The 24,335-nt window shown below is 44.1% G+C and overlaps 1 protein-coding gene and 1 long non-coding RNA gene across 2 annotated transcripts; one reads left to right on the forward strand and one right to left on the reverse strand.

Annotated features, from left to right (window-relative positions):
* Positions 1-15,656: 15,656 nt before the first annotated feature.
* LOC115150902 (uncharacterized) lies at positions 15,657-18,823 on the reverse strand. The gene is made up of 2 exons (XR_003867173.1): positions 18,652-18,823; positions 15,657-17,012 (listed from the first exon to the last, which is right to left on the reverse strand). It is a non-coding gene; the product is annotated as an uncharacterized LOC115150902 (long non-coding RNA).
* A 118-nt stretch (positions 18,824-18,941) lies between these two features.
* On the forward strand, positions 18,942-23,486 carry LOC115150901 (protein FAM72A). Its single transcript, XM_029694713.1, has 4 exons — positions 18,942-19,746; positions 20,041-20,118; positions 20,597-20,721; positions 21,141-23,486. The coding sequence occupies exons 1-4, from the start codon at positions 19,601-19,603 to the stop codon at positions 21,233-21,235; spliced, it is 444 nt and encodes a 147-aa protein (XP_029550573.1). The 5' UTR covers positions 18,942-19,600; the 3' UTR covers positions 21,236-23,486.
* Positions 23,487-24,335: the final 849 nt, after the last annotated feature.

Raw genomic sequence — 24,335 nt, forward strand, 5'->3', positions numbered from 1 at the left:
TTGACCCTGCTGGTCATCTAAACTCGGCAAAAAAATAATCGTCCACTCACTGTCAACTGTGTTTATTTTCAGCAAACTTAACGTGTAAATATTTGTATGAACATAAGATTCAACAACTGAGACATAAACTGAACAAGTTCCACAGACATGTGACTAACAGAAATGGAATAATGTGTCCCTGAACAAAGGGGGGGTCAAAATCAAAAGTAACAGTCAGTATCTGGTGTGGCCACCAGCTGCATTAAGTACTTCAGTGCATCTCCTCCTCATGGACTGCACCATATTTGCCCGTTCTTGCTGTGAGTTGTTACCCAGCTCTTCCACCAAGGCACCTGCAAGTTCCCAGACATTTCTGGGGGGAATGGCCCTAGCCCTCACCCTCCGATCCAACAGGTCCCAGACGTGCTCAATAGGATTGAGATCCGGGCTCTTCGCTGGCCATGGCAGAACACTGACATTCCTGTCTTGCAGGAAATCACACACAGAACGAGCAGTATGGCTGGTGGCATTGTCATGCTGGAGGGTCATGTCAGGATGAGCCTGCAGGAAGGGTACCACATGAGGGAGGAGGATGTCTTCCCTGTAACGCACAGCGTTGAGATTGCCTGCAATGACAACAAGCTCAGTCCGATGATGCTGTGACACACGGCCCCAGAACATGACGGACCACCTCCAAATCGATCCCGCTCCAGAGTACAGGCCTCGGTGTAACGCTCATTCCTTCGACGATAAACGCAAATCCGACCATCACCCCTGGTGAGACAAAACCACGACTCGTCAGTGAAGATCACTTTTTGCCAGTCCTGTCTGGTCCAGCGACGGTGGGTTTGTGCCCATAGGCGACGTTGTTGCCAATGATGTATGGTGAGGACCTGCCTTACAACAGGCCTACAAGCCCTCAGTCTAGCCTCTCTCAGCCTATTGCAGACAGTGATGGAGGGATTGTGCATTCCTGGTGTAACTCGGGCAGTTGATGTTGCCATCCTGTACCTGTCCCGCAGATGTGATGTTCGGATGTTCCAATCCTGTGCAGGTGTTGTTGCACGTGATCTGCCACTGTGAGGATGATCAGCTGTCCGTCCTGTCTCCCTGTAGCGCTGTCTTAGGTGTCTCACAGTACGGACATTGCAATTTCTTGCCCTGGCCACATCTGCAGTCCTCATGCCTCCTTGCAGCATGCCTAAGGCATGTTCATGCAGGTGAGCTGAGACCCTGGGCCTCTTTCTTTTAGTGTTTTTCAGAGTCAGTAGAAAGGCCTCTTTAGTGTCCTAAGTTTTAATAACTGTGACCTTAATTGCCTACCGGCTGTTAGTGTCTTAACGACCGTTCCACAGGTGCATGTTCATTAATTGTTTATGGTTCGTTGAACAAGCATGGGAAACAGTGTTTAAACCCTTTACAATGAAGATCTGTGAAGTTATTTGGATTTCTACGAATTATCTTTGAAAGACAGGGTCCTGAAAAAGGACCCTTCTTTTTTTGCTGAGTTTACGAACGTTTGAACATCTAGAAGAACAATCTGGCCTTAAATGGCCATGTACTCTTATAATCTTCACCTGGCACAGTCAGAAGAGGACTGGCCACCCCTCAGAGCCTGGTTCCTCTCTAGGTTTCTTCCTTGGTTCCTGCCTTTCTAGTTTTTCCTAACCACCGTGCTTCTACATCTGCATTGCTTTCTGTTTGGGATATTAGGCTGGGTTTCTGTATAAGCACTTTGTGACATCTGCTGATGTAAAAAGGGTTTTATAAATACATTTGATTAATTAGTTATGCCCTTGAGCAAGGCAATTAAACCCCACAACAACAGCTCCCCGGGGGCCCAGCGTGGCAGCACCCTGCACCTCTCCCCCCAAAAAATGTATGTGTCTTTTGGAAGGGTTGGATTAATAACAAAAGTCAAATTTTGGTTGGACCTTGTGTGCAATTGACCAATAAAGTTATCATACAGATCTTCAAGGTGGCTTATGGTTGGGGAACAAAAATAGCTAACCTGTTTCTTTTCTTCAGACACAGACAGTACAGTTGCCCTGCATACAGGGCTGTCTACTGTTGACGAATGCTTCAGCTGTCGCCATGCGAAAAACACATAGCAGGAACACCTGACTGTGAGGCAAGGGAGCCATTACACAATCCCAGCATGCCTCAGTAATGAGTGTGCGTTTAAGGGGCAGTGGCCTGTGTGTTTGCATTCACCAATCAGAGCGGCTTGAACATCTGTTGTCCAATGAGCATAGATAGAACATCTGTCACCAATGATCGCCATTCTTCCAAAAGCTGAACTTTAACCTCTCCTACCTGGCGCCACGGGCTGTTTTTCATCTCTCTCATTACCACACCCTTCTTCTACATACCATAGTATTGCACAATATATTTCCACAAATGTAACAATGTAGATTGATGATATTCCATCTAAAAAGGTCTTTATGCAAAAGTTTATTATAAAAAAAATACAATAATTACACACTTCGATTTTCTCCATTTGAATTACATTTATCAAAAACGTATATACCAACAATACATTGCAGGATATCATGGTAGCCAATGTTTGTGTTAGCCATGTTAGTTACCTGGATTTACTGCTGCTAGTAGTAGCACTCAGGTTAGCGTGTGGCTAGCTACCGCATTTGGGGCCCCCACCCTCAGCTAACTTACTGCATTTCAACATATTTTTCCATAGCGCAGCGAGAAACATTTGCAGTTTTATAATACTATTCTACACATTTTGTCATGGGGCTAAGAGGAAACGGTGAAGTTTCAAAGCTAATTTCCTGAAATTCTATACTTTTTGCCATGGGGCAGAGAGATAACGTTTCCGTTTTAAAACCAATTTCCTGCTATTCTACACATTTTGCCATGAGGCTGAGAGACAATTTTGCAGTTTTAAAACTAATTTCCTGCAATTCTACACATTTTGCTAGCTAATGCTATCTTGGGGCCCTCCCAACCCAAACTATTATTTACATTTTTGGTTGGGGGTTTAGGGGCCAGCTTGGTGTAACAGTTTGGTTATAGACGTTCAATGTCTACTATGATGGTAAAGGTGTATCTTCATTTGGTGTAACAGTAGGAGAAATACTGATGTGCTGAACTGCTAACAGGTGATGTGTTCCCAGGCTGCTAGTGGTCAGCTAGTAGGGGAAATCCTGGGGTATAAAAGGGGCTTTTCTAAAAGCCTGCGAGCTGTATAAGTGGTAAAGAAATACAGAATAAATAAAACACAGGATATGGTCAGATGATAAATTGGCTTCAGAGTGCCAAAATATGTGTTGAAAAACAATAGGAGGATTCAGTATGATGTGTTGAAAAACAATAGGAGGATTCAGTATGATGTGTTGAAAAACAATAGGAGGATTCAGTATGATGTGTTGAAAAACAATAGGAGGATTCAGTATGATGTGTTGAAAAACAATAGGAGGATTCAGTATGATGTGTTGAAAAACAATAGGAGGATTCAGTATGATGTGTTGAAAAACAATAGGAGGATTCAGTATGATGTGTTGAAAAACAATAGGAGGATTCAGTATGATGTGTTGAAAAACAATAGGAGGATTCAGTATGATGTGTTGAAAAACAATAGGAGGATTCAGTATGATGTGGCTCTCATGTGAACAGTGGCTTCACTCCTGCATGTTTAGTGCTCCTCACATGCGAAAAGCTTGTCCTGACGTGCCTTCATGAATGTCGTATTGGGACGTTTAGTTGGGAGGGTGAAACAAATCAGAATGTTTAACAGCAACCTAATTCTGCAATCTTCCCTTTAAATCAATAATCACCCCTCCCACACACACACACACACACACACACACACACACTAACGGTCAATACACAAGCTGTTCAGAATCAACATGGTGAGTAGGAGAGAAAATACCCAGCCCAGTCATTCTCACCGGCGTGTAGCACAGCGGTGTGTGTACTTTGGAGAAGGCTGACTCGGCATATTAGCCTAATGGCGTTTCTGAATTTGTTGGTGTGTGAGATGTTTCTCTGTGTAATTAAACAAAATGTATGCATTCAATACAGAACAGAGAGGAAGCAGAAAGTCAATGGGACCATTTTTCTCTGGACAGCAGATAGTGCTCACACAGCACACACACACACTTACACCTGTAAGATGGAGAGACCCTGGGAAGGAGAAAATACACTGTTCCTCCATGTGTCCCTCCCTACCCTCCTCTTTCCATCCGTCCTTCTCCATCTCTCCCTCCCTACACTCCTCTTTCCATCCGTCCTTCTCCATCTCTCCCTCCCTACCCTCCTCTTTCCATCCGTCCTTCTCCATCCGTCCTTCTCCATCTCTCCCTCCCTTCCCTCCTCTTTCCATCCGTCCTTCTCCATCTCTCCCTCCCTACCCTCCTCTTTCCATCCGTCCTTCTCCATCTCTCCCTCCCTACCCTCCTCTTTCCATCCGTCCTTCTCCATCTCTCCCTCCCTACCCTCCTCTTCCCATCCGTCCTTCTCCATCTCTCCCTCCCTTCCCTCCTCTTTCCATCCGTCCTTCTCCATCTCTCCCTCCCTACCCTCCTCTTTCCATCCGTCCTTCTCCATCTCTCCCTCCCTCCCCACCCTCTTTCCATCCGTCCTTCTCCATCTCTCCCTCCCTACCCTCCTCTTTCCATCCGTCTTTCTCCATCCGTCCTTCTCCATCTCTCCCTCCCTACCCTCCTCTTTCCATCCGTCCTTCACATTTGAATCTCACCTGCTCCTTCCTCTCCTGCACGTCTCTTCTTCCTCTTCTCTGTCAACACAGAACCGACACGTGCAGCTGCCTCCACACACACACACACACGTAGACACACGCGTACGCACACCTCATCAGGTTTGACGCATCCTCTGTACCGATCACTCCATCAGCTGTAAGGACAAACAACTTTCTCTGTCCCTCTGTCTCTTTCTCTACAGTAACCTTTATTTGTCTCCGTCCCTCTGTCTCTTTCTCTACAGTAACCTTTATTTGTCTCCGTCCCTCTGTCTCTTTCTCTACAGTAACCTTTATTTGTCTCCGTCCCTCTGTCTCTTTCTCTACAGTATATGTTTATTTGTCTCCGTCCCTCTGTCTCTTTCTCTACAGTATACCTTTATTTGTCTCCGTCCCTCTGTCTCTTTCTCTACAGTAACCTTTATTTGTCTCTGTCCCTCTTGTCTCTTTCTCTACAGTAACATTTATTTGTCTCTGTCCCTCTGTCTCTTTCTCTACAGTAACCTTTATTTGTCTCTGTCCCTCTTGTCTCTTTCTCTACAGTAACATTTATTTGTCTCCGTCCCTCTTGTCTCTTTCTCTACAGTAACATTTATTTGTCTCCGTCCCTCTGTCTCTTTCTCTACAGTAACCTTTATTTGTCTCTGTCCCTCTTGTCTCTTTCTCTACAGTAACATTTATTTGTCTCCGTCCCTCTGTTTCATTTGGAGAGTGGGCAGAGGCAAACAGGAACACGACATTCAGCCCTCCTCAACAGTGTCTGTCTGTGTGTGTGTGTGTGTGTGTGTGTGTGTGTGTGTGTGTGTGTGTGTGTGTGTGTGTGTGTGTGTGTGTGTGTGTGTGCGTATCCATGTCCGGGGTATAGGTCGGCGGTTCAGGACAAAATGTGTTGTACCCTGACTCCCGATCCTTCCCACCCTCCCCTTTAGACATCCTTGCTGAGAGATCATTTGAAGCCCCATCAGCATTTTCTATTCAGTACACTCACAGTCTACTGCTCTCTCACCATCTCTCTCCCTCCCTCACTCACAGTCTACCGCTCTCTCTCCCTCCCTCACACACAGTCTACCGCTCTCTCTCCATCTCTCCCCCTCCCTCACACACAGTCTACCGCTCTCTCTCCATCTCTCCCCCTCCCTCACACACAGACTACCGCTCTCTCTCCATCTCTCCCCCTCACTCACACACAGTCTACCGCTCTCTCTCCATCTCTCCCCCTCCCTCACACACAGTCTACCGCTCTCTCTCCCTCCCTCACATACAGTCTACCGCTCTCTCTCCATCTCTCCCCCTCCCTCACACACAGTCTACCGCTCTCTCTCTCTCCCTCCCTCACACACAGTCTACCGCTCTCTCTCCCTCCCTCACACACAGTCTACCGCTCTCTCTCCCTCCCTCACACACAGTCTACCGCTCTCTCTCCCTCCCTCACACAGTCTACCGCTCTCTCTCCCTCCCTCACACAGTCTACCGCTCTCTCACCATCTCTCTTCCTCCCTCACACAGTCTACCGCTCTCTCTCCCTCCCTCACACACAGTCTACCGCTCTCTCTCCCTCCCTCACACACAGTCTACCGCTCTCTCTCCCTCCCTCACACAGTCTACCGCTCTCTCTCCCTCCCTCACACAGTCTACCGCTCTCTCACCATCTCTCTCCCTCCCTCACACAGACTACCGCTCTCTCACCATCTCTCCCCCTCCCTCACACACAGTCTACCGCTCTCTCACCATCTCTCCCCCTCCCTCACACACAGTCTACCGCTCTCTCCTCCCTCACCCACAGTCACCGCTCTCCTCCCTCCCTACACAGTCTACCGCTCTCTCTCCCTCCCTCACACACAGTCTACCGCTCTCTCTCCCTCCCTCACACACAGTCTACCGCTCTCTCTCCCTCCCTCACACAGTCTACCGCTCTCTCTCCATCTCTCCCTCACACAGTCTACCGCTCTCTCACCATCTCTCTCCCTCCCTCACACAGACTACCGCTCTCTCACCATCTCTCCCCCTCCCTCACACACAGTCTACCGCTCTCTCACCATCTCTCCCCCTCCCTCACACACAGTCTACCGCTCTCTCTCCCTCCCTCACACACAGTCTACCGCTCTCTCTCCCTCCCTCACACACAGTCTACCGCTCTCTCTCCCTCCCTCACACACACAGTCTACCGCTCTCTCTCCCTCCCTCACACAGTCTACCGCTCTCTCTCCCTCCCTCACACACAGTCTACCGCTGTCTCACCATCTCTCCCCCTCCCTCACACACAGTCTACCGCTCTCTCACCATCTCTCCCTCCCTCACACACAGTCTACCGCTGTCTCACCATCTCTCCCCCTCCCTCACACACAGTCTACCGCTCTCTCACCATCTCTCCCCCTCCCTCACACAGACTACCGCTCTCTCACCATCTCTCTTCCTCCCTCACACAGACTACCGCTCTGTCTCCTTCACACACACTCACAAACGTCCTTGCTCTCTCACACACAGATGGAGTGAACAGTCATCTGATTGAGCCGTGCAGTCCACCTCTGAGTGTGGGTCGTTAGAAACACACACAGTCCAGCAATAATTGACTATGGGTCGTTAGGAGATCGTACTAAAGTGGACAATAAGAGATTAGGGGAACTTAACGACCACTTCCCAAAGCCTCTACTAGCGTAAACACACACACACACACCAGTACACACACACACACACCAGTACACACACCGGCAAGTAATCATGTATGATGATGACAGATTAGAAGGTAATTGCAGACGGGGCCAGTGTTTCAATAGGTTTGAATTCTATCGGTTTGAATGAGAAATGGTCCTCTGGCTTTCGGTTGCCCTGGATACTGACAGAGAGGCACTGCACATTCCCACGTTGCTGTAAGACCAGCACAAAGCCGCGGTGGTCGACGTTGTCAGGAAACAGAGGGGGTACGTTGACAGTACTACCTGGACGTGTCCCGTGACACATTCTGCCCTGAAAAAAACACACAGTTATAGCAGCAGATGGCCTCTGCTCTCTCCATCTTTCCCTTTGTCTTTCTCTCCCTCTCTCTCTCTCTCTATCCCTCTCTCACTCTCTCTGTCTGCTGGTTGTGACCCATTTAATAGCAGTCTCTGCTATAGACATAACACACTCAGTATTCAGCTGGCCCACTCTTTCCCTAGTGCTCCATCTGATCAAATATACATTAAGTCAGCCTATGAACACACACACACACACACACACACACACACACACACACACGCACGCGCAAGCAGAAGTACCAAAACACACTCTAAAAAAGCACATATTGTGCCTCCATTTTCCGCCATTGTGCGGAAGCAAAATCAGCCTTTCCCATCAGACACGCACACACACACACGCACGCGCAAGCAGAAGTACCAAAACACACTCTAAAAAAGCACATATTGTGCCTCCATTTTCCGCCATTGTGCGGAAGCAAAATCAGCCTTTCCCATCAGACACGCACACACACACACCGTTGATATCATACGTCTCCAAGAGAGTTAGGAGTTGCTTAAGCACACAGACAATTTTAAGATCACAGGGCAGCTTCCTTCCTCAATGGAGATTAGAACTGTTCGTGTGGAGTGTGTAAACCCATAGCAACTCTCCACCGAGTATCTTTTGGGGGAGAGAAGGGGGAGACGGACAGCCTAAAGCAGATATGAACTATGATTTCTCATTTGTCATCCCCAGAATGGTTCCCTACAGAATCAGGACAGCTCAGAGCTCAGCCTTCCAACACTCAGACCTCCTTCCAACCAATATTTCTATCAGGAATATAAATGGATTCTTGTTTGTTTTGGGCGGACCAATACAACAGGGAGAATTTAAACCCTTTTCGATGACATATGATATGGTTTATTTCTCTCTCTCTCTCTCTCTCTCAAGAGAGAGAGAGAAGACGGAGAATCTCCCGAGGAAAACGACTTGTTGCCTCTTTGAGAGAGCGGTTTTCTCTCTGTGTCACACTTGAGACCATTGTGTGTGTGTGTGTCCATTTGTCCGTTTGTGTGTTATTACTGTCTAACTGCGTTTTGAGTAATTGTGTAATTGTGTCGTAATCGAGATCGCTTCCTCGTAACATTTTAGTCCCTGCATCTCCGTAGGAGTGACATTCCTCTCTCACACACACACACACACACACACACACACCACCTGGGATTGGACTGGAAATAACAGGGGAAAAGTCTGCCTGTGGAATTCCAGAGCTGTGAAATGGGGCGTGCTATTCTGCTGAGCTGCTGGTTCTGGAATACAGGGCTGAGGAGTTGAGGAGCTGCAAACATTTATTTTCCTAGTCCCAGAACAGCCCCGAGGACGGAGAGAAAGAGGAAGAGGGGGAGTCGGGAGAAAAGACAGACAGGCAACACCTCCACATCCCCTCCCCTTTCAAGAACCTGACAGAATAAACTGTGTGTGTGTGTGTGTGTGTGTGTGTGTGTGTGTGTGTGTGTGTGTGTGTGTGTGTGTGTGTGTGTGTGTGTGTGTGTGTGTGTGTGTGTGTGTGTGTGTGTATAGCTGCCCTGGCACAATATTGCTATCAGGCCTGTAGATTTGTATTCATTTTCCTTGGAGGGGACATGTGCTTTCCTTGCAGGGTGCAGATTAATGTCTTAGTGGGGCTCTGCTGGGAGGGAGAGACACCACAGCTATACAGAGAGAGATATGAGCAGAATTAAGAGAGAGGGGATAGATAGGGGAATATAAATAAAAAATGGATGGTTTATTCAGTAGACTTTTTACACTAGTAAACACAATAGAAATTCTTTACAAACTGGTAAAACACAGACATGTTACCCTGCACGCTGTTTAAAGACAGCGATGACAGGTGTGGTAGAGGAACAGGAGGACCCGGCAGGGGAACAGGAGGACCCGGCAGGGGACAGACACACAGCTAACCCAGCCTGCTGGAGACTCAGAGTCTCAAAGCCCTAGCACGCCACTGATGCCAGGGTGCCAATCTGTCCACACAGGCTGGCCACAGGAAAGAGCCGTCGATTTGGGACGTTTGAAAAGGTCCTGAGGACGTGGATATATGCCTTCGTCGGCGCTCACCAAAACAAAAACAATGGCACAGCGCTGGGCTTGAACTGATGAGGCTGAGAGCCAGAGCACGACCCTTAGACCACTGCACCACGGCAATTCACAATTCTCTAGCAAGCAGGGAGAGTACTTGATGATACTTAATGGGAAAAAAAGCATTGTTTTTAATTATTATATTTTAAGCTTTCCCCAAACCATAGCCCTAACCTTAACCACTCGAAATGTATACCTAAACTTAACCCTTTGGGTTGTTTCTCTTTTAACCCTGTAACAATGTGGAATTAACCCTGTAACCACGTGGAATTAATGGGTCCAAAAAAATGAAACAAAAAAAACACAAAAAAATAAACAATCGGTGTTCATCCAATTATGGCAGATTCCAAAGTGAAACTATGAGATGAGGTTGATCCACAAGCTCAACACTGCCATGTTCAATGGGCTTCAGTGGTGTAGTGGAGGGTATACACAGCTATACGCTGTATATCCACTTATTATTCAGAGGGCATTGCGTAACTCTCTTCTTAATCCCCATGATGCCTATCAAAGTAGTGAAGTGGAGGCTGATGGAACAGATCAGAACAGAACGTTTCGCTTCAAATGTTGATGAACTGTTATTTCTTCACATTTTAGGTGCAGCGGTGTGCACACGGCAGTAGCCTACGCGCGAATGTTACAAAATGCAATTTGCGGAAGACACCGTTCTAAAATGCACGTGCAAACGGTTTCATGGACAGAGACGGAAATATCTGTTAGACATTTAGAAAGAGGGGAGATCTAAAGATGCAACAACTATTATGGGTTGCTAATATGACTAGGATAATGCCTTTGGCTGCTAGACAATGACATAAAGTTGAAAGAAAACCAATAGAACAAGAGAATGCATAATAAGGAAGTCTTTATAAAATAATTGCCTCCATGTTTCCATGGTGGGATTTTGGTTATAGGTTACTTTGAATCAAGGTAAGACATGCCTCATAATATGTAGCAAAATGTCCAGGTTTAAAACAATTAAGGAATGGGGAAAATATAGCAATGCTAATGATAGGCCTAATCGTCTTCTTGTAGATGGAAAGGCTTTCCCAAAAACCTTCTCAATTAAATGTTAACAAGCTACAGAGAAGCCTATGCCTACCTGGCTGAATGATATCATGATTACTTGCGAACTCCATCTCATGTGCTACAGAAACACTGCTAACTGAATAGCAGTGTTAGGTGCCTGTGCACTTGAATTAAAGGGTAACTACACTAAATAAATCTAAAATGTATTTTTTTTCTTAGACCTCAAAAGCGGTCTCCTGATGTGGTTTAAGCATTGTTATGGACCTTTTCTATTGTAACGGCCGTCGAAGGGAGTAGACCAAGGCGCAGCGGGTTGAGTGCTCATTTTTAACTTTTATTGAACACGTAAACAAAACAAAAAACAAACGACAGCTTAACAGTTCCGTCAGGTACAAAACACTAGACTGAAAACAACCACCCACAAACACAAGCTGAAAAACCTCTACTAAATAGGACCTCCCATCAGAGGCAACAAGAAACAGCTGCCTCCAATTGAAGGTCAAACAAAAACCCTAAACATAGAAATAGAAAAACTAGACACAGACATAGAAATATACTAACATAGAGCATATACCAAAACCCCCGAAACACATAAAACAAACATCCCCTGCCACGCCCTGACCAAACTACAATAACAAACAACCTATTTTACTGGTCAGGACGTGACATCTATAAAAAATATGTGACTTTGAGAGTGAAAACCTGGGGGGGGGGATGGAAAAATCAGAAACCTGTGACTCAGTTGACAGACTAATTTATCTGCTTTAATAGACGGCTTACTATTAGCCTACTTGCACAGTACAACTTGGGTTGACCTGACTCTGAAATACTAATATGGGATTCATCATTTTAAGTCATTCAGAGTGTGTTACTGTTTCTCATAGAACTTCACACAGATCACCTTTCTTTCGCTGGGTGGTCCGTTTGGGAAAACGTTGGCTACAATAGAGTATATCCAATTCTCCTGGCGCCACTACACCACCGATGGGCATGAAATGGGAGAAAACATTAAGAAAAAGAGGACGTAGGTGTTCTCCCTGAAATTGTTGTATATTCTTATAACACTGTAGTAAGAACACATTTTCTGCTTCAGAAAGCAGACTCACTGCAGCAACCTCAGATACCTGGCCACGCATGAAACCTCTGTCATTGTAGGAACACAGCAACAGCCTTCAGGGCAACAAGCAGTGTTGGGGAAACTACTCTGAAAAGATAGTTTACCAAGTTACAAATGACTTCACGCTGAAACAAGCAGTGTTGGGGAAACTACTCTGAAAAGATAGTTTACCAAGTTACAAATTACTTCACACTGAAACAAGCAGTGTTGGGGAAACTACTCTGAAAAGATAGTTTACCAAGTTACAAATTACTTCACACTGAAACAAGCAGTGTTGGGGAAACAACTCTGAAAAGATAGTTTACCAAGTTACAAATTACTTCACACTGAAACAAGCAGTGTTGGGGAAACTACTCTGAAAAGATAGTTTACCAAGTTACAAATTACTTCACACTGAAACAAGCAGTGTTGGGGAAACTACTCTGAAAAGATAGTTTACCAAGTTACAAATTACTTCACACTGAAACAAGTTAAGCTACACGAAAGCTACCCTTAAGAGAAATATAGTTTACTTAACAACTTTTTCAAAGTAACTTTAGTTAACTACGTCCAAACTAATTTGTGAAAAATCATCATATGTAAATCTGAAATGTCAACTACAAATTACAAGACCAGTTCACTTTGGGGTCATATGTTAACAGAATGTGTAATTTAGCCCATTAAACACAAAAATAATGTTTCAAGTGAGAATTAGACAGGTCTGATGCCAAAAAATGAAGGAAATGATTGCCCATATTTTATTTTTGCTAAAAAAGTAGTGTGTAGTTCCAGTAGCTATGTACACCGCTACATGGCAAAAAAGTTAACTACTGAAAACACCACCTAGATTTGAATTCAGTTCAACTACCACCAAGCTACTTCAAAATGTAGTTCAATTACTCGTTTAACTACATGTAGTTCACTACTCCCCAACACTGGTCAACAAGTCACTGCCAACAACTCAGATCCTACAGGGTCATGGCCTCAGTGTGATGCTGCTAAGCGATAGAGCCATACTATCTGTGAATACATCTGACCTGCTTTCATGCTCCATTCCCAGGGTGGGGAGTGAAAGGGAAAAAAGAATGAAAGAGAGAGAAAAGGTATGGGCCTACTTCCCAGCCTCCTCCTCATTGGACCACGACAGCCTCTCTTTCTACCCCTCTGTTCTCTTCTGTGTATGCAGCCGGAAATACATTCGTATACCTCGTGGACCGGTTGGTACCTAAAACATTCTCCATTCAGGCTGCATAGGCTTCAATTTCCACCTTAACTTTATTTAATGGTGAGAAAAGAGGAAATAAACTGGGGAAATATGTGTACTTTCCTTATGAAACACCATTTTCCACCACCATGCAAGAGTGGCTAAATGCTAGGCCTGTGTATCGCGTTCAGGCAATCTGGTTAAAACTATTTTTTGACGCAGTTTCTTTTGACGCCTCAAAATGTGCGTGCGAGAGTGAAGCGCGTCAATTCACAGACACCGTGTTGCGAAAACCAACTTAAATGTCAAGAGAATTCATTTAAACAGTTGTATTTGTTATGTTCACTATGAAGCCCTTACATATTATTGTTGTGTGTTCCTTTTGACTCGCCTTATATGTCCTATGGGAGCTACTGTACCTGCCTGCCAGCACTAAACAGTTATGTTAGCTCACCAACTGTGAGGAGAGTTGTAGATACATCCTAGCAGTTCATAAAGAACTTAGCTAGTCTCGTCGTTTAACATAAAAGTATTCTCTCTTGAAATCGGAGTCCTCGATTTTTCCAGCTCAGCCTGCCTAGGCTATACACGACTAGGCTATATACGACTAGGCTATATACGACCAGGCTATATACGACCAGGCTATACACGACTAGGCTATATACGACTAGGCTATATACGACCAGGCTATATACGACTAGGCTATATACGACCAGGCTATACACGACTAGGCTATACACGACCAGGCTATATACGACTAAGCTATATACGACCAGGCTATACACGACCAGGCTATACACGACCAGGCTATACACGACCAGGCTATACACGACCAGGCTATATACGACCAGGCTATACACGACCAGGCTATATACGACCAGGCTATATACGACCAGGCTATATACGACCAGGCTATATACGACTAGGCTATATACGACCAGGCTATATACGACCAGGCTATATACGACCAGGCTATATACGACCAGGCTATACACGACCAGGCTATACACGACCAGGCTATATACGACCAGGCTATACACGACTAGGCTATACACGACCAGGCTATACACGACCAGGCTATATACGACCAGGCTATATACGACCAGGCTATATACGACCAGGCTATATACGACCAGGCTATATACGACCAGGCTATATACGACTAGGCTATATACGACCAGGCTATATACGACTAGGCTATATACGACTAGGCTATACACGACCAGGCTATATACGACCAGGCTATATACGACCAGGCTATATACGACCAGGCTATACACGACCAGGCTATACACGACCAGGCTATACACGACTAGGCTATATACGACTAGGCTATATACGACCAGGCTATATACGACTAGGCTATATACGACCAGGCTATATACGACTAGGCTATATACGACCAAAATCAACACAGGTAGGCTGCATTGTTTCAAATATATATCTCATTTGACTGAAACCTTAGCTTACAGACCAATACATTTTAAACTACATATTTAGCTAGTCTACTTAGCATAGGGAATTAACAATTTCTCAAATTCCTTTGCAACAAACGACCCACTCCATTTATCTGCTTATTTTATCAGAATCGCTGCGCATACACTTGAGAAAAATACACCGTTGACGCCCACGCCGGTTTGTTTTCTCTCCGTCACTACCAAAAAAACACTTGTCGATTGATTTGGGCTTCAGCACCAACGCATTAGTGGAAACCAAGACTGTTCTCAGGGCAGACCTGGTTGTAGCTAGATATGTTCGATTCGCGTTGGGGACAATTTTAACATTTTAGCTAATCCTAACCCTTTTCCTAACCTTAACCTAATTCTCCTAACCTGCTGCGTATGTTCTCTTCGCCTGCGACGAAAAGGGTCAAAACCGACAGACCCGCCCTGAGAAGAGTCTTGGTTTCCACTAATGAGATACAGCCCTGCATTAGGTTAGGGGTGAAAAACCAGACTGCTGTAACATGATTGGCTGAACACGATACACATCATCTGGGATTAGCATTCAGCCACTAGCATTGTGGTGTAAAAATGAAAATCTGCATAAAGAGGAAATCGAAGCCTTTTGCAGAATGAATGGAAAATGTTTTCAGTAAAAATCGGTCCACGGGGAAACTAATGTACTGCCGGCTGCATACAATGCATTTGGACGGTAAGATGACGTGACTCAATATCGCCATCTGCCATCCTTTGGGCTAGTCTTACTGGTCTGTTACAGTCACAGACACACCGTGCCAACTTAATCAAACGTTTCTTCTCCTTCTCTCTCCTGTTCTTCCCGTCCGTCCACTGTTGGAAACCTGTCCAATCATTTCTCCTATATGGATGGATTTGGGTATAGTTACAGCAGGGGTTGTGAATGAAAGAGGTAAGGTAAGGAGAGGGGGGAGCGCTTTCAGACTGTTTGGATGCAGCTAACCTGACTAGCTTATGATGAAATGGTGTCTGTCCCCCTCTCTGTCTCCTTCTCTGTCCCATAACAGGGGGGGGGGGTCACCTAATCTTCTGTGGGTGCAGTGCTGTTCATTAGGAGGATCATATCCTGTCCTTTTCTCTCTCTCCTGTCCTCTCTCTCACTCTACAGTTTCCTCTCCAATCCTTATTACCACTCAGATATAAATCTAACATGACTGACTTCCTAACCATGAAAATACCATGATCCCTTTGACAACAAACATCGATCAACCATCAGCGAGTAAACAGTTAACCCACTAAACACTACCCCTTCTCATCCTCTCCCCCGTGACAAAACCTCGCCAAAACCCTCCCGTGCTCCCGTGTCCTTGGTTCGGGCGACATTCGGTGACCCTCGGACAGACCCTCGCACGTGAGGCGACGGGCCATTTAATTCAGAAGTTTGTCCTATTCCTAACGTTGTTCTGAATGCCTAGCACCACACCAGAAGGCAGGGAGACCTGCAGGGAGAGAAAACGCCCTGCGTTGTTTCACAGGCATGTGGAATCTGTAGGCTACATACATAACATCACCATGGCGAGCAAAAAACACATTTCATACGGTCTTATTAATGCGGTATATGGATGCACTAACACCGCGTAATTCAGACATAAGGCTATCAGATGTATTTTTTATTAACTGTGGGCCTGATGATTTGGTAGGCTACTCTCGATAAAATAGGTTATCAAGATGTTGTTAAAAGAACGCTTGGATTTAACACCACGGTTAGACTATGATGACAATTAAACAAGAATAATCTGCCTACTAAACCCATCAAATAGGACCCACACGTTGTTACCCTTTGTAAAATGAATAGGCTATTCGTTTGGATATTGGGGTAGGCTTAGACAGGAATAACTGATCCACGTTGACGTATCCACGAAGCGGAAAATAAATGCGACAAGGCATTGTGGGCTGGATAGCCAACATGAGCGCAAGGAACAGCATTTATAACAATATAAAACTTGGTAGAAAAGTATTACCTTTAGCTTGAGTCTCATATTCGGCTACGATCTCCTTGTCCTTTCGGAATTTGGCCGTAGACGTCATGGCTTGTTCTTCTAATCAAAAGCACTATTCGTCGCAATAATGGGTTATAGGAGCAATCAGAGAGAAAAAAATGGAACTGAAACAATTCGTCTGGAAGCAGACCCCACTGAAATATTGTAGCGAGCAGCCCCACAGCCCGTGGAATGGTATTGTCTTCTGCCCCCTTCACTCTGGCCGCATTGTAAGAGTTTGGCGCTGCCGTATTCCCATTCGTGTGGACCCCTTCCTCAATGCGTTCCCAAACCCGTTTATAGAGCAAACAGAGGAGAGATGCATTCCCCTAAACCAACAATAACCAGTCAGCCAGCACGGCCGGATGAGGAGACTCCCAAAAAGTTTCGTCCTTCAGTGAGTGGTTGTAACCACGACGGTCGGAGGATGGCCTGGATCCGTGGCTCTCTGCGCTTCCTCCTAGAGTCAGAGTGGGGTACATGGATGAGCTGGGAATGGGAAGCCAATGCGCAGGCATGGGGAAAAATCCCACACACTAAGCATGTATCGCATTTATCTGGTTGATACATAAACTGCAGAGTGCTTGTCCATACATATTCATTATCACACTAGCCCAGTATTTAATACTGTGTATGTATGGATAACATAGTGGGCTTTACGCATCATTCAAACCTATAACAATGGGCAACTTTATTGATAGTGCAGTGATTAGGCCAGATGCTGGGTGTTGCCATGTGTCTGGGGGTTGGGTGTAGGGCTTACAGGGTTGGGAGGGCAGTCCGATGAGATCCAACTGGAGTTCTTAACAGTGACGGTTAGAGTTGCCTACACACTACACTGTAATAACACATAGGGCGAATCTGACTCAATATAATAGCTGTACTCTTGAATTGTGATTGACTAATTATCTGAGAGAAATGCATTAGATTGTTTTAGGGTGGGGTCATATCTGGCAGAGTCCAGAGAACATAAAGGTCCAAATATATTTCAGTTCAATGTGGTCCAATGTGCCCATGACATTGACAATATAATTGACTAAAAACAGTTTAACTCGGGTGTGTTGTGAAAAGCAAAAACTCAGAAAAGGGTAATAACACTTAAAAACAAACTGGGGTACCTTTTTATATGGGCTTGTAAATGATATAAGCAGCTACACTTTGTATTAGTTTATAGGTAGCTTAGAACACGTTACAGTTAATATAGCCTAGGCCTATCTCATTGAGTGAAATAGAGTCATATGGTGCTTGCAAAACATGGGCATATCACAATGTCAACCAATCAATGAGTTATAGCTGTTTTACTAAACTAACTATAGCGGCTGAGCGAAAACCCCTTTAAAGAAGGTGCTATCAAAGTTTAGCCCTACAGATGATATTAACGATAATATATATAACATTATATATACACAACTTTGGATCTTGCAGAGTAGTAGGCTGCAATATAGCCTGGAATTGTAGCATGAGGTCAAAATCTATCATGTATATTTTTTTTACAGACATTCAGATCAAATATATTTATAATTAGCTCATTGTTCTATCTGCGGTCAGATCACGCAAGTTGCAATATTGTCGCAAGATGCATTTGGCTGTAGAAAACAAATAGGAGGATATTTAAATACATACATTACAACAATGTGAAAAACTAAAGGCTTTTATACGTGGAGGGAAATACAACTGTTCCATTTGAGCATGTGTGGCATAAGAATGAAAGCCTTGCGGAATCAGCCTGTTCGCTAAATTCACAATTATTTCCTTTTCACTCATCCATAAGTGAAGGGGAAATAATAGGGATGGTTACATCAGGCTATAAGAATAACGCATTTAGCATTTTTTTTTTGCCATAGAAAAGTCTCAGGACCAGAGGTAGGCTAAGGAGCTACCTAGTCAAGTCCACTGAGGTATAATAAGAAGGTAAAGTCTCCGGGATACCGTTTGCTAACTAGCTAGATACCCATTGTCTTTCTACATACATCAAAGTTATGAGTTGCAAAAGTTACTTTTCTAACTATTTGTGTGATATAAACACATACTACATCGCACACGCTTTACAATGCAAGTTGATAAAAGCAAATCTTATACATGCACCACATTGATTTTACCTCGTATGTCGATTTCCATGAGAATACGAGCTTTACCATTTAATTGAAGTCCCTCGTGAAGATTTATTTGGTGCTTTCTTCACCAATTCTCAAAAATAACCCCGCCTCTTCATCGAAACATATGAGATTTTGCATCTTTCCATTGGCTGAATTGATTATGAATGGCATAACATCCTTTAAATCGACTGTCAAGATTACCTAGGTAGGCGTGACATACGATTATTACCCAATGGAATAGTCATTATTGTCCTCGAGAGCCAATCGAAATTCGACCTAAAGCCGTTTAAAAAATGTTTCAGGAAGTATCGGTAGCTAACAGGAAGTTATAAACAATCAACACAACAGTGAAACTGGCTGGCTACTACTACAACATTTGACTGAATCTGTGAATGCAACGACGTAACTGAACAAAGATTCAGGAGATTGTTTCATATGGGAAGAGCACTTCGAAGATAAGTTGAAATGGCAACAGACCATTAGCTATTTTGAACATCGGATGCTGTGTTATTGTGGTCACTCGTTACTTTAACTGACGTAGCTAACGATAGCTATCTTGCGACTTTGTGTTGACAAGTAGTTAACGTAGCTAGCTTGCCATCAACAAGAGTCGGTAGCTATCTAGTTCGCTAATTATTCACACCTCCAATATAGACGTGGAAACGTTAACGGTAGCTATATGACAACGTTACGCCATCTGATTTGTGGCGTATGTTTTATAACCAATCTGCTGCTAACGACCTCCAGCTAGTTGTTGCTAGCTAAGTTACCTAATAAGTTATCCAGTAACAATAGTGTTTAGCTAGCTAACTTAGGTAACAGTTAGCTATACATTTTAATTTTTTGGTAACGTTCGCTTCAGAGGAGCTACCATTGCTACATTGATCGATCTGTTTTGACACATTTCCTCTGGACACGGATTCTGGGGCTAGCAGAACAGTATTTAGAGAGCATGTCTACCTCCAACTTCAAAAACAAATGTGTCACTCAAGTGAATTGTGTATACTGTGAGAGTCTACTCTGCACAAGAGGAATGAAGGCAGTACTTCTTGCAGACACAGAAATTGAGCTGTTTTCTACGGACATACCTCCCAACAGGTAAGCAATACCGCCACTATTGTAATGACATGATCACTGAATGTGTGGATGGAGTTGTGACTAATGAGCTAATATTATGTTTACTATGGGAGGGGGGGGGGGTCTCTCATCGGTCAGTTGTTTTTGTTCATATGTTGAGTGTTTGTGATTACTGTGAGATATAGTGAATACTTTATAAATCGACATTAGTCTTATCCATTATCGCACTCTATGGCTAGAATGAGATGGTGCCCCTTTGTTCTTTCTAACAATCCCAATAACCCCCCCCACCCACCCCCCCACCTCCTCGTCTAGAACTGTTGACTTTGTGGCCAGCTGCTACTCTACAGAAAGCTGCAGATGCAAACTGAGAGATATCGCCTGCCTGAAATGGTATGTATTTAACGTTACTGTAATCACAGGTTTGCCTGCTCACGTCACTCTAACCTGTTTGCATCGCCATATAATCCTATGTGCTTTATGTTTATAAAATAACAGCGCAAACACTGCAGTGGGGGTGTTGTTTAATTCATATTTATATTGACAAATAACAATGTAAATGTGTGCAAATGTCCATGTGTTGTGCTTCAGTAGGAAAGTTGTTCAGCCAGCAGTTTGGTGGGTACAGGAAGGCTTTTGTCAGGCCCCTTTTGTTTCTCCGGTGCTTTGTTGTTCACAGAAACGCATTGGGTAAATAGACACCTACTGCCTACTGATAGTTAGCACTTTCACAGGTGCTCCCTATAAAAAGCTGACATGTTTTTTTGTTTCTCTCTCTCACCCTCCCTCTCTCTCTACATATAAATATCCCCCTCCCCGTTTCTCTGTATCGATTTCCTCCTCTCTGCCTCCCCTCTCTCCCCCTCATCAGTGGTAATGTTGTGGGGTATCACGTGGTCGCTCCCTGTAAGCCCTGCTTGCTGTCCTGTAACAATGGCCATTTCTGGATGTTTAACAGTGATGCTGTGTCCACCCTCAACCGACTGGATGCTACAGGTTAAAACTTCTTTCACCCACTGTCTCCCAGCACACTGACCTCTTACAGTACCTGCTCATGAAGAATACAGACTGTATCCCAAGAGGGTTCTGAACCCAAAGGAGTTAGTTAAAGTAAATGTAAAGAAGAATTTCCCCTAAATGCATAGTTTGTGACAAGATGCAACACCGACTGACACAATGTTTGGTATTGTGTGTGTACTCTTCCTATCTCTACCACATCAGTAAGCACCAGCAGAAAAAAATGTAGAGGTTGAATATATTACTTGGGGTCATTGTGCAACGCCTGGATGCCAGCCTGTTTCAGCTTTGGCCATTTTTTGATTGACTTAGCTAGTTGGCGAGGAAAGACTTAATTAAACTGCTGCACCACACAGTCTGCCACACAACTTTGGTGTTGACTTTGTCTTTTGTTGCAGGTTTAAACTTGTTGCTGTGGGGAGACCTTCCTGAGCTAGAGGACAGTGAGAACGAGGAATCAGAAAGTCCATCAGAGGAGGAGTGTATCAGGTAGAGAGGGATGAGAGATGGAGGAGCAAGACGTTACCCTGTGACCTACCAGAACCCCCAGAAACAGACGGAGAAGAAGCAGTGAGCGAAAGAGGAAAGGGGGGCTTACCCTGTGACCACATCCCCCTTCCCAACATCTGTCCGTTAGAAACACACTCTCCTCTCACGGTCCGATCTTTCTCTCTCTCTTTGGGCGAAACCAATGGTAGAACTGGACTGTCGGAACTGCCCTCTCTCCTCAAACTCACAACTGAACCCCCAATCAAACAAACTCATCTTTCTGATTCACCGACGGACAGACAGCCGGATGGATGGATGGATGGTCTCAACATTTCACATGGTTGTTTTATACCCTTTGGGTTGCCTATTGCCATTGGGACACTGGATTGAACATTGTATGCTGTGTTTTAGATTTGTGTCAGTCCTGTGTTGGTCCTTGAACAATCACAATGATGTTGTGTTTCGGTTTCAGAATCTGACATTGTTTACATTGAGTATTTGCCAGTTTATCTTGTCACTCTTTCATGAGGAGGGCTAGTGTGATCAACAGATGGTACTAGAACATAGACTATAGATACGAGTTTGGTTCTAGGGCGCCTCTGTGGTGGGACTGAAGATGCTCTAGGAAAACAGATTAAGCCTAATTACGCACATGTCATCCGAACCTGGCGACGGAGCCAGACAGAAAATACATGATCGTGAAAAGGAAAGTTGATGTCCACTCACTACATTGTTGACATAGTAACAATATTGCAGCAAAAACAGTGAGAGAGTTGCTATCCTAACCCTGTATGATTGAACACTTGAACGGTTGTGTGCTTGTCAGAGCACTATGAGTATACTGTACATTTGAGTATAGATCACTTATATAAAGGAGTGCGTGTGTCGAGCAGAACTTTCTATTGCTGCTGAAGCTTTTGCTTCAGCCAACCTTCTCGACTTGTATTCTAATGGCCTTGGATCGGATTTGTATTCTGTGGAGAACTGTGGGCTGACTGTCATCGCAGGAGGTCATGCTCACCCTCTCACTGGAACTAAAATATGTTCGCTAGCTTTGTTTTGATGCATCGGTGCCCAGCAAGTACTGTCGCAATGAGTGACATATCTTAAATTAGCGTTAATATACCTCCCAGTTCAAGCAGACAAGCTATGCCTGTGTTAAAAGGATATGTTGAAGTTTACATGGGAAATTATTTTGGGGTCGTAACGAGCAGTACGAAAGGTAGACATGCACACCAAATACCTGAAATGGCAGTCACCAAGGCCCAGCGCAGTCAAAAATGTGATTGTTTTATGTTTCCACACTGAGGTTGGAATAATACTGTGAAATTGTGAATATGATGATAATGCCCTTTTAGTGTAAGAGCTGTTTGAAAAGACCACCTGAAGTTTCAGCCTGTTTTGGTGGGATGGAGTTTTGATGTGCCTGGTATCACCACCAGGCAGTGAATTGGTTAATGGACCAATAAGAAAGAGTTCCAAACCTCTCGGCCAATAACAACTAGTTTTCCGTTTCCCCTCCCCACTCAGACCACTCCGACAGTCTTAGCAAAATTCTTGCTTGAGAAATTGCTCTTTGCTAAAAAGCTATTTTTGTTTATTTTTGACCATTTTAATAAACTATCACATCAAGGTACTTGATTGTTACCCAGAAGTGAGTCCATATTGAGATGAAAGCTGCTGCATTGGACCGTTTTAAATGATGTTCTAAGCTCTGGTTTAGTGGATCACATCTTATGACATGATTAACAAAATGATTAGCCAATTATCTCAATCCCACAGACAATCTCTTTCCACTTACATGTTCCTTTTGTTTCATTTTCATTCACAAAAGCAATGCTTTGTAGTGTACTGTCGTTTTTTATTTTTCTGTTTATTTTACATTTCACTTGCATTTGAGTGTTACGTTTGGAGGCTGATTTTTGTTTTGAAGTTTTACCTTAGTGAAGGTATCACCTGAGAGCTTCCTATAGCATAGGACAATAGGGAGATAATCGAAGACCATCAAAACAGTGACCAATTTTTAAAAAAAAATAGAAATCTCCCTTGAATATGATTAATTTCAGTAGCGTGCTTTTATTTATTAATTTTAATGTATGTATTTATTAACAGGCATTTGCTGTGTTTATACTGATGTGACTTGCCCTGCTGAAAAAATATGTATATTCTGAAATTGCACTGAAACTGCATTGGTAGTTTGAAACATTTGTTATTTTTAATGCTTATTGTATTGATAATACACCTTTTCCAAAATATCTATTGTTTTGTGAAGTTTTTGGTCACAAAGAATCTTCAGGTACTGAAGCAAATCTTCACATGTGAGTTCTCTCCCATTGAGTTCAGCTCTAACTGTGTAGGTGTAATGTCTGTGGATGTGATGTTGGAATGTTGCTCTGACTGTCCTTATCTGCCAGCCAGCCATGGCAGCTCTCAAGTGATTCTGCCAGCTCCCTGCAACACACAATACAGCACAGCCATGGTAGGAGTCCATATGCACACTCAGCAGATGGGCATCTGTAGGTTTTACTATACTTGTGAGTACCAGAAGTCCTCACAAGAATAGCAAACCAACGAAAATTCAGAGAAGTGAGGCCATTTTGCCATCCACACTGAGAAAGGCTATTTTCGGCTTAGGAGTTAGGGTTCAAATTAAGGTTAGGGAAGGATTTTTCAATGGAAATTGTTGGTCCCCAAGAAGTCCTAAAGTATAGTAAGACACGCTGCCTTCAGAAAGTATTCAGACCCCTTGACTTTATTCACATTTTGTTACGTTACAGCCTTATTCTAAATGTATTAAAACGTTTTTTTCCCCCTTCATCAATCTACACACAATACCCCATAATGACAAAGCTAAAACAGTTTTTTTAGACATATATTTACATAAGTATTCAGACCCTTTACTCAGTAGTTTGTTGAAGCACCTTTGGCAGCGATACAGCATCGAGTCTTATTCAGTATGACGCTACAAGCTTGGCACACCTATATTTGGGGAGTTTCTCCCATTCTTCACTGCAGATCCTCTCACGGTTGGATGGAGAGCATTGCCGCACAGCTATTTTCAGGTCTCTCCAGAGATGTTTGATCGGGTTCAAGTCTAGGCTCTG

This window comes from Salmo trutta, chromosome 16, assembly GCF_901001165.1.
Source record: "Salmo trutta chromosome 16, fSalTru1.1, whole genome shotgun sequence".
NCBI lineage: Eukaryota > Metazoa > Chordata > Actinopteri > Salmoniformes > Salmonidae > Salmo > Salmo trutta.

Coding starts and splice junctions, on each gene's coding strand:
- LOC115150901 (XM_029694713.1), top strand. CDS start 19,601: ATGTCTACCTCCAACTTCAAAAACAAATGTGTCACTCAAGTGAATTGT. Junction 20,119..20,596: donor GATATCGCCTGCCTGAAATG/GTATGTATTTAA, acceptor CCCCCTCATCAG/TGGTAATGTTGTGGGGTATC. Junction 20,722..21,140: donor CAACCGACTGGATGCTACAG/GTTAAAACTTCT, acceptor CTTTTGTTGCAG/GTTTAAACTTGTTGCTGTGG.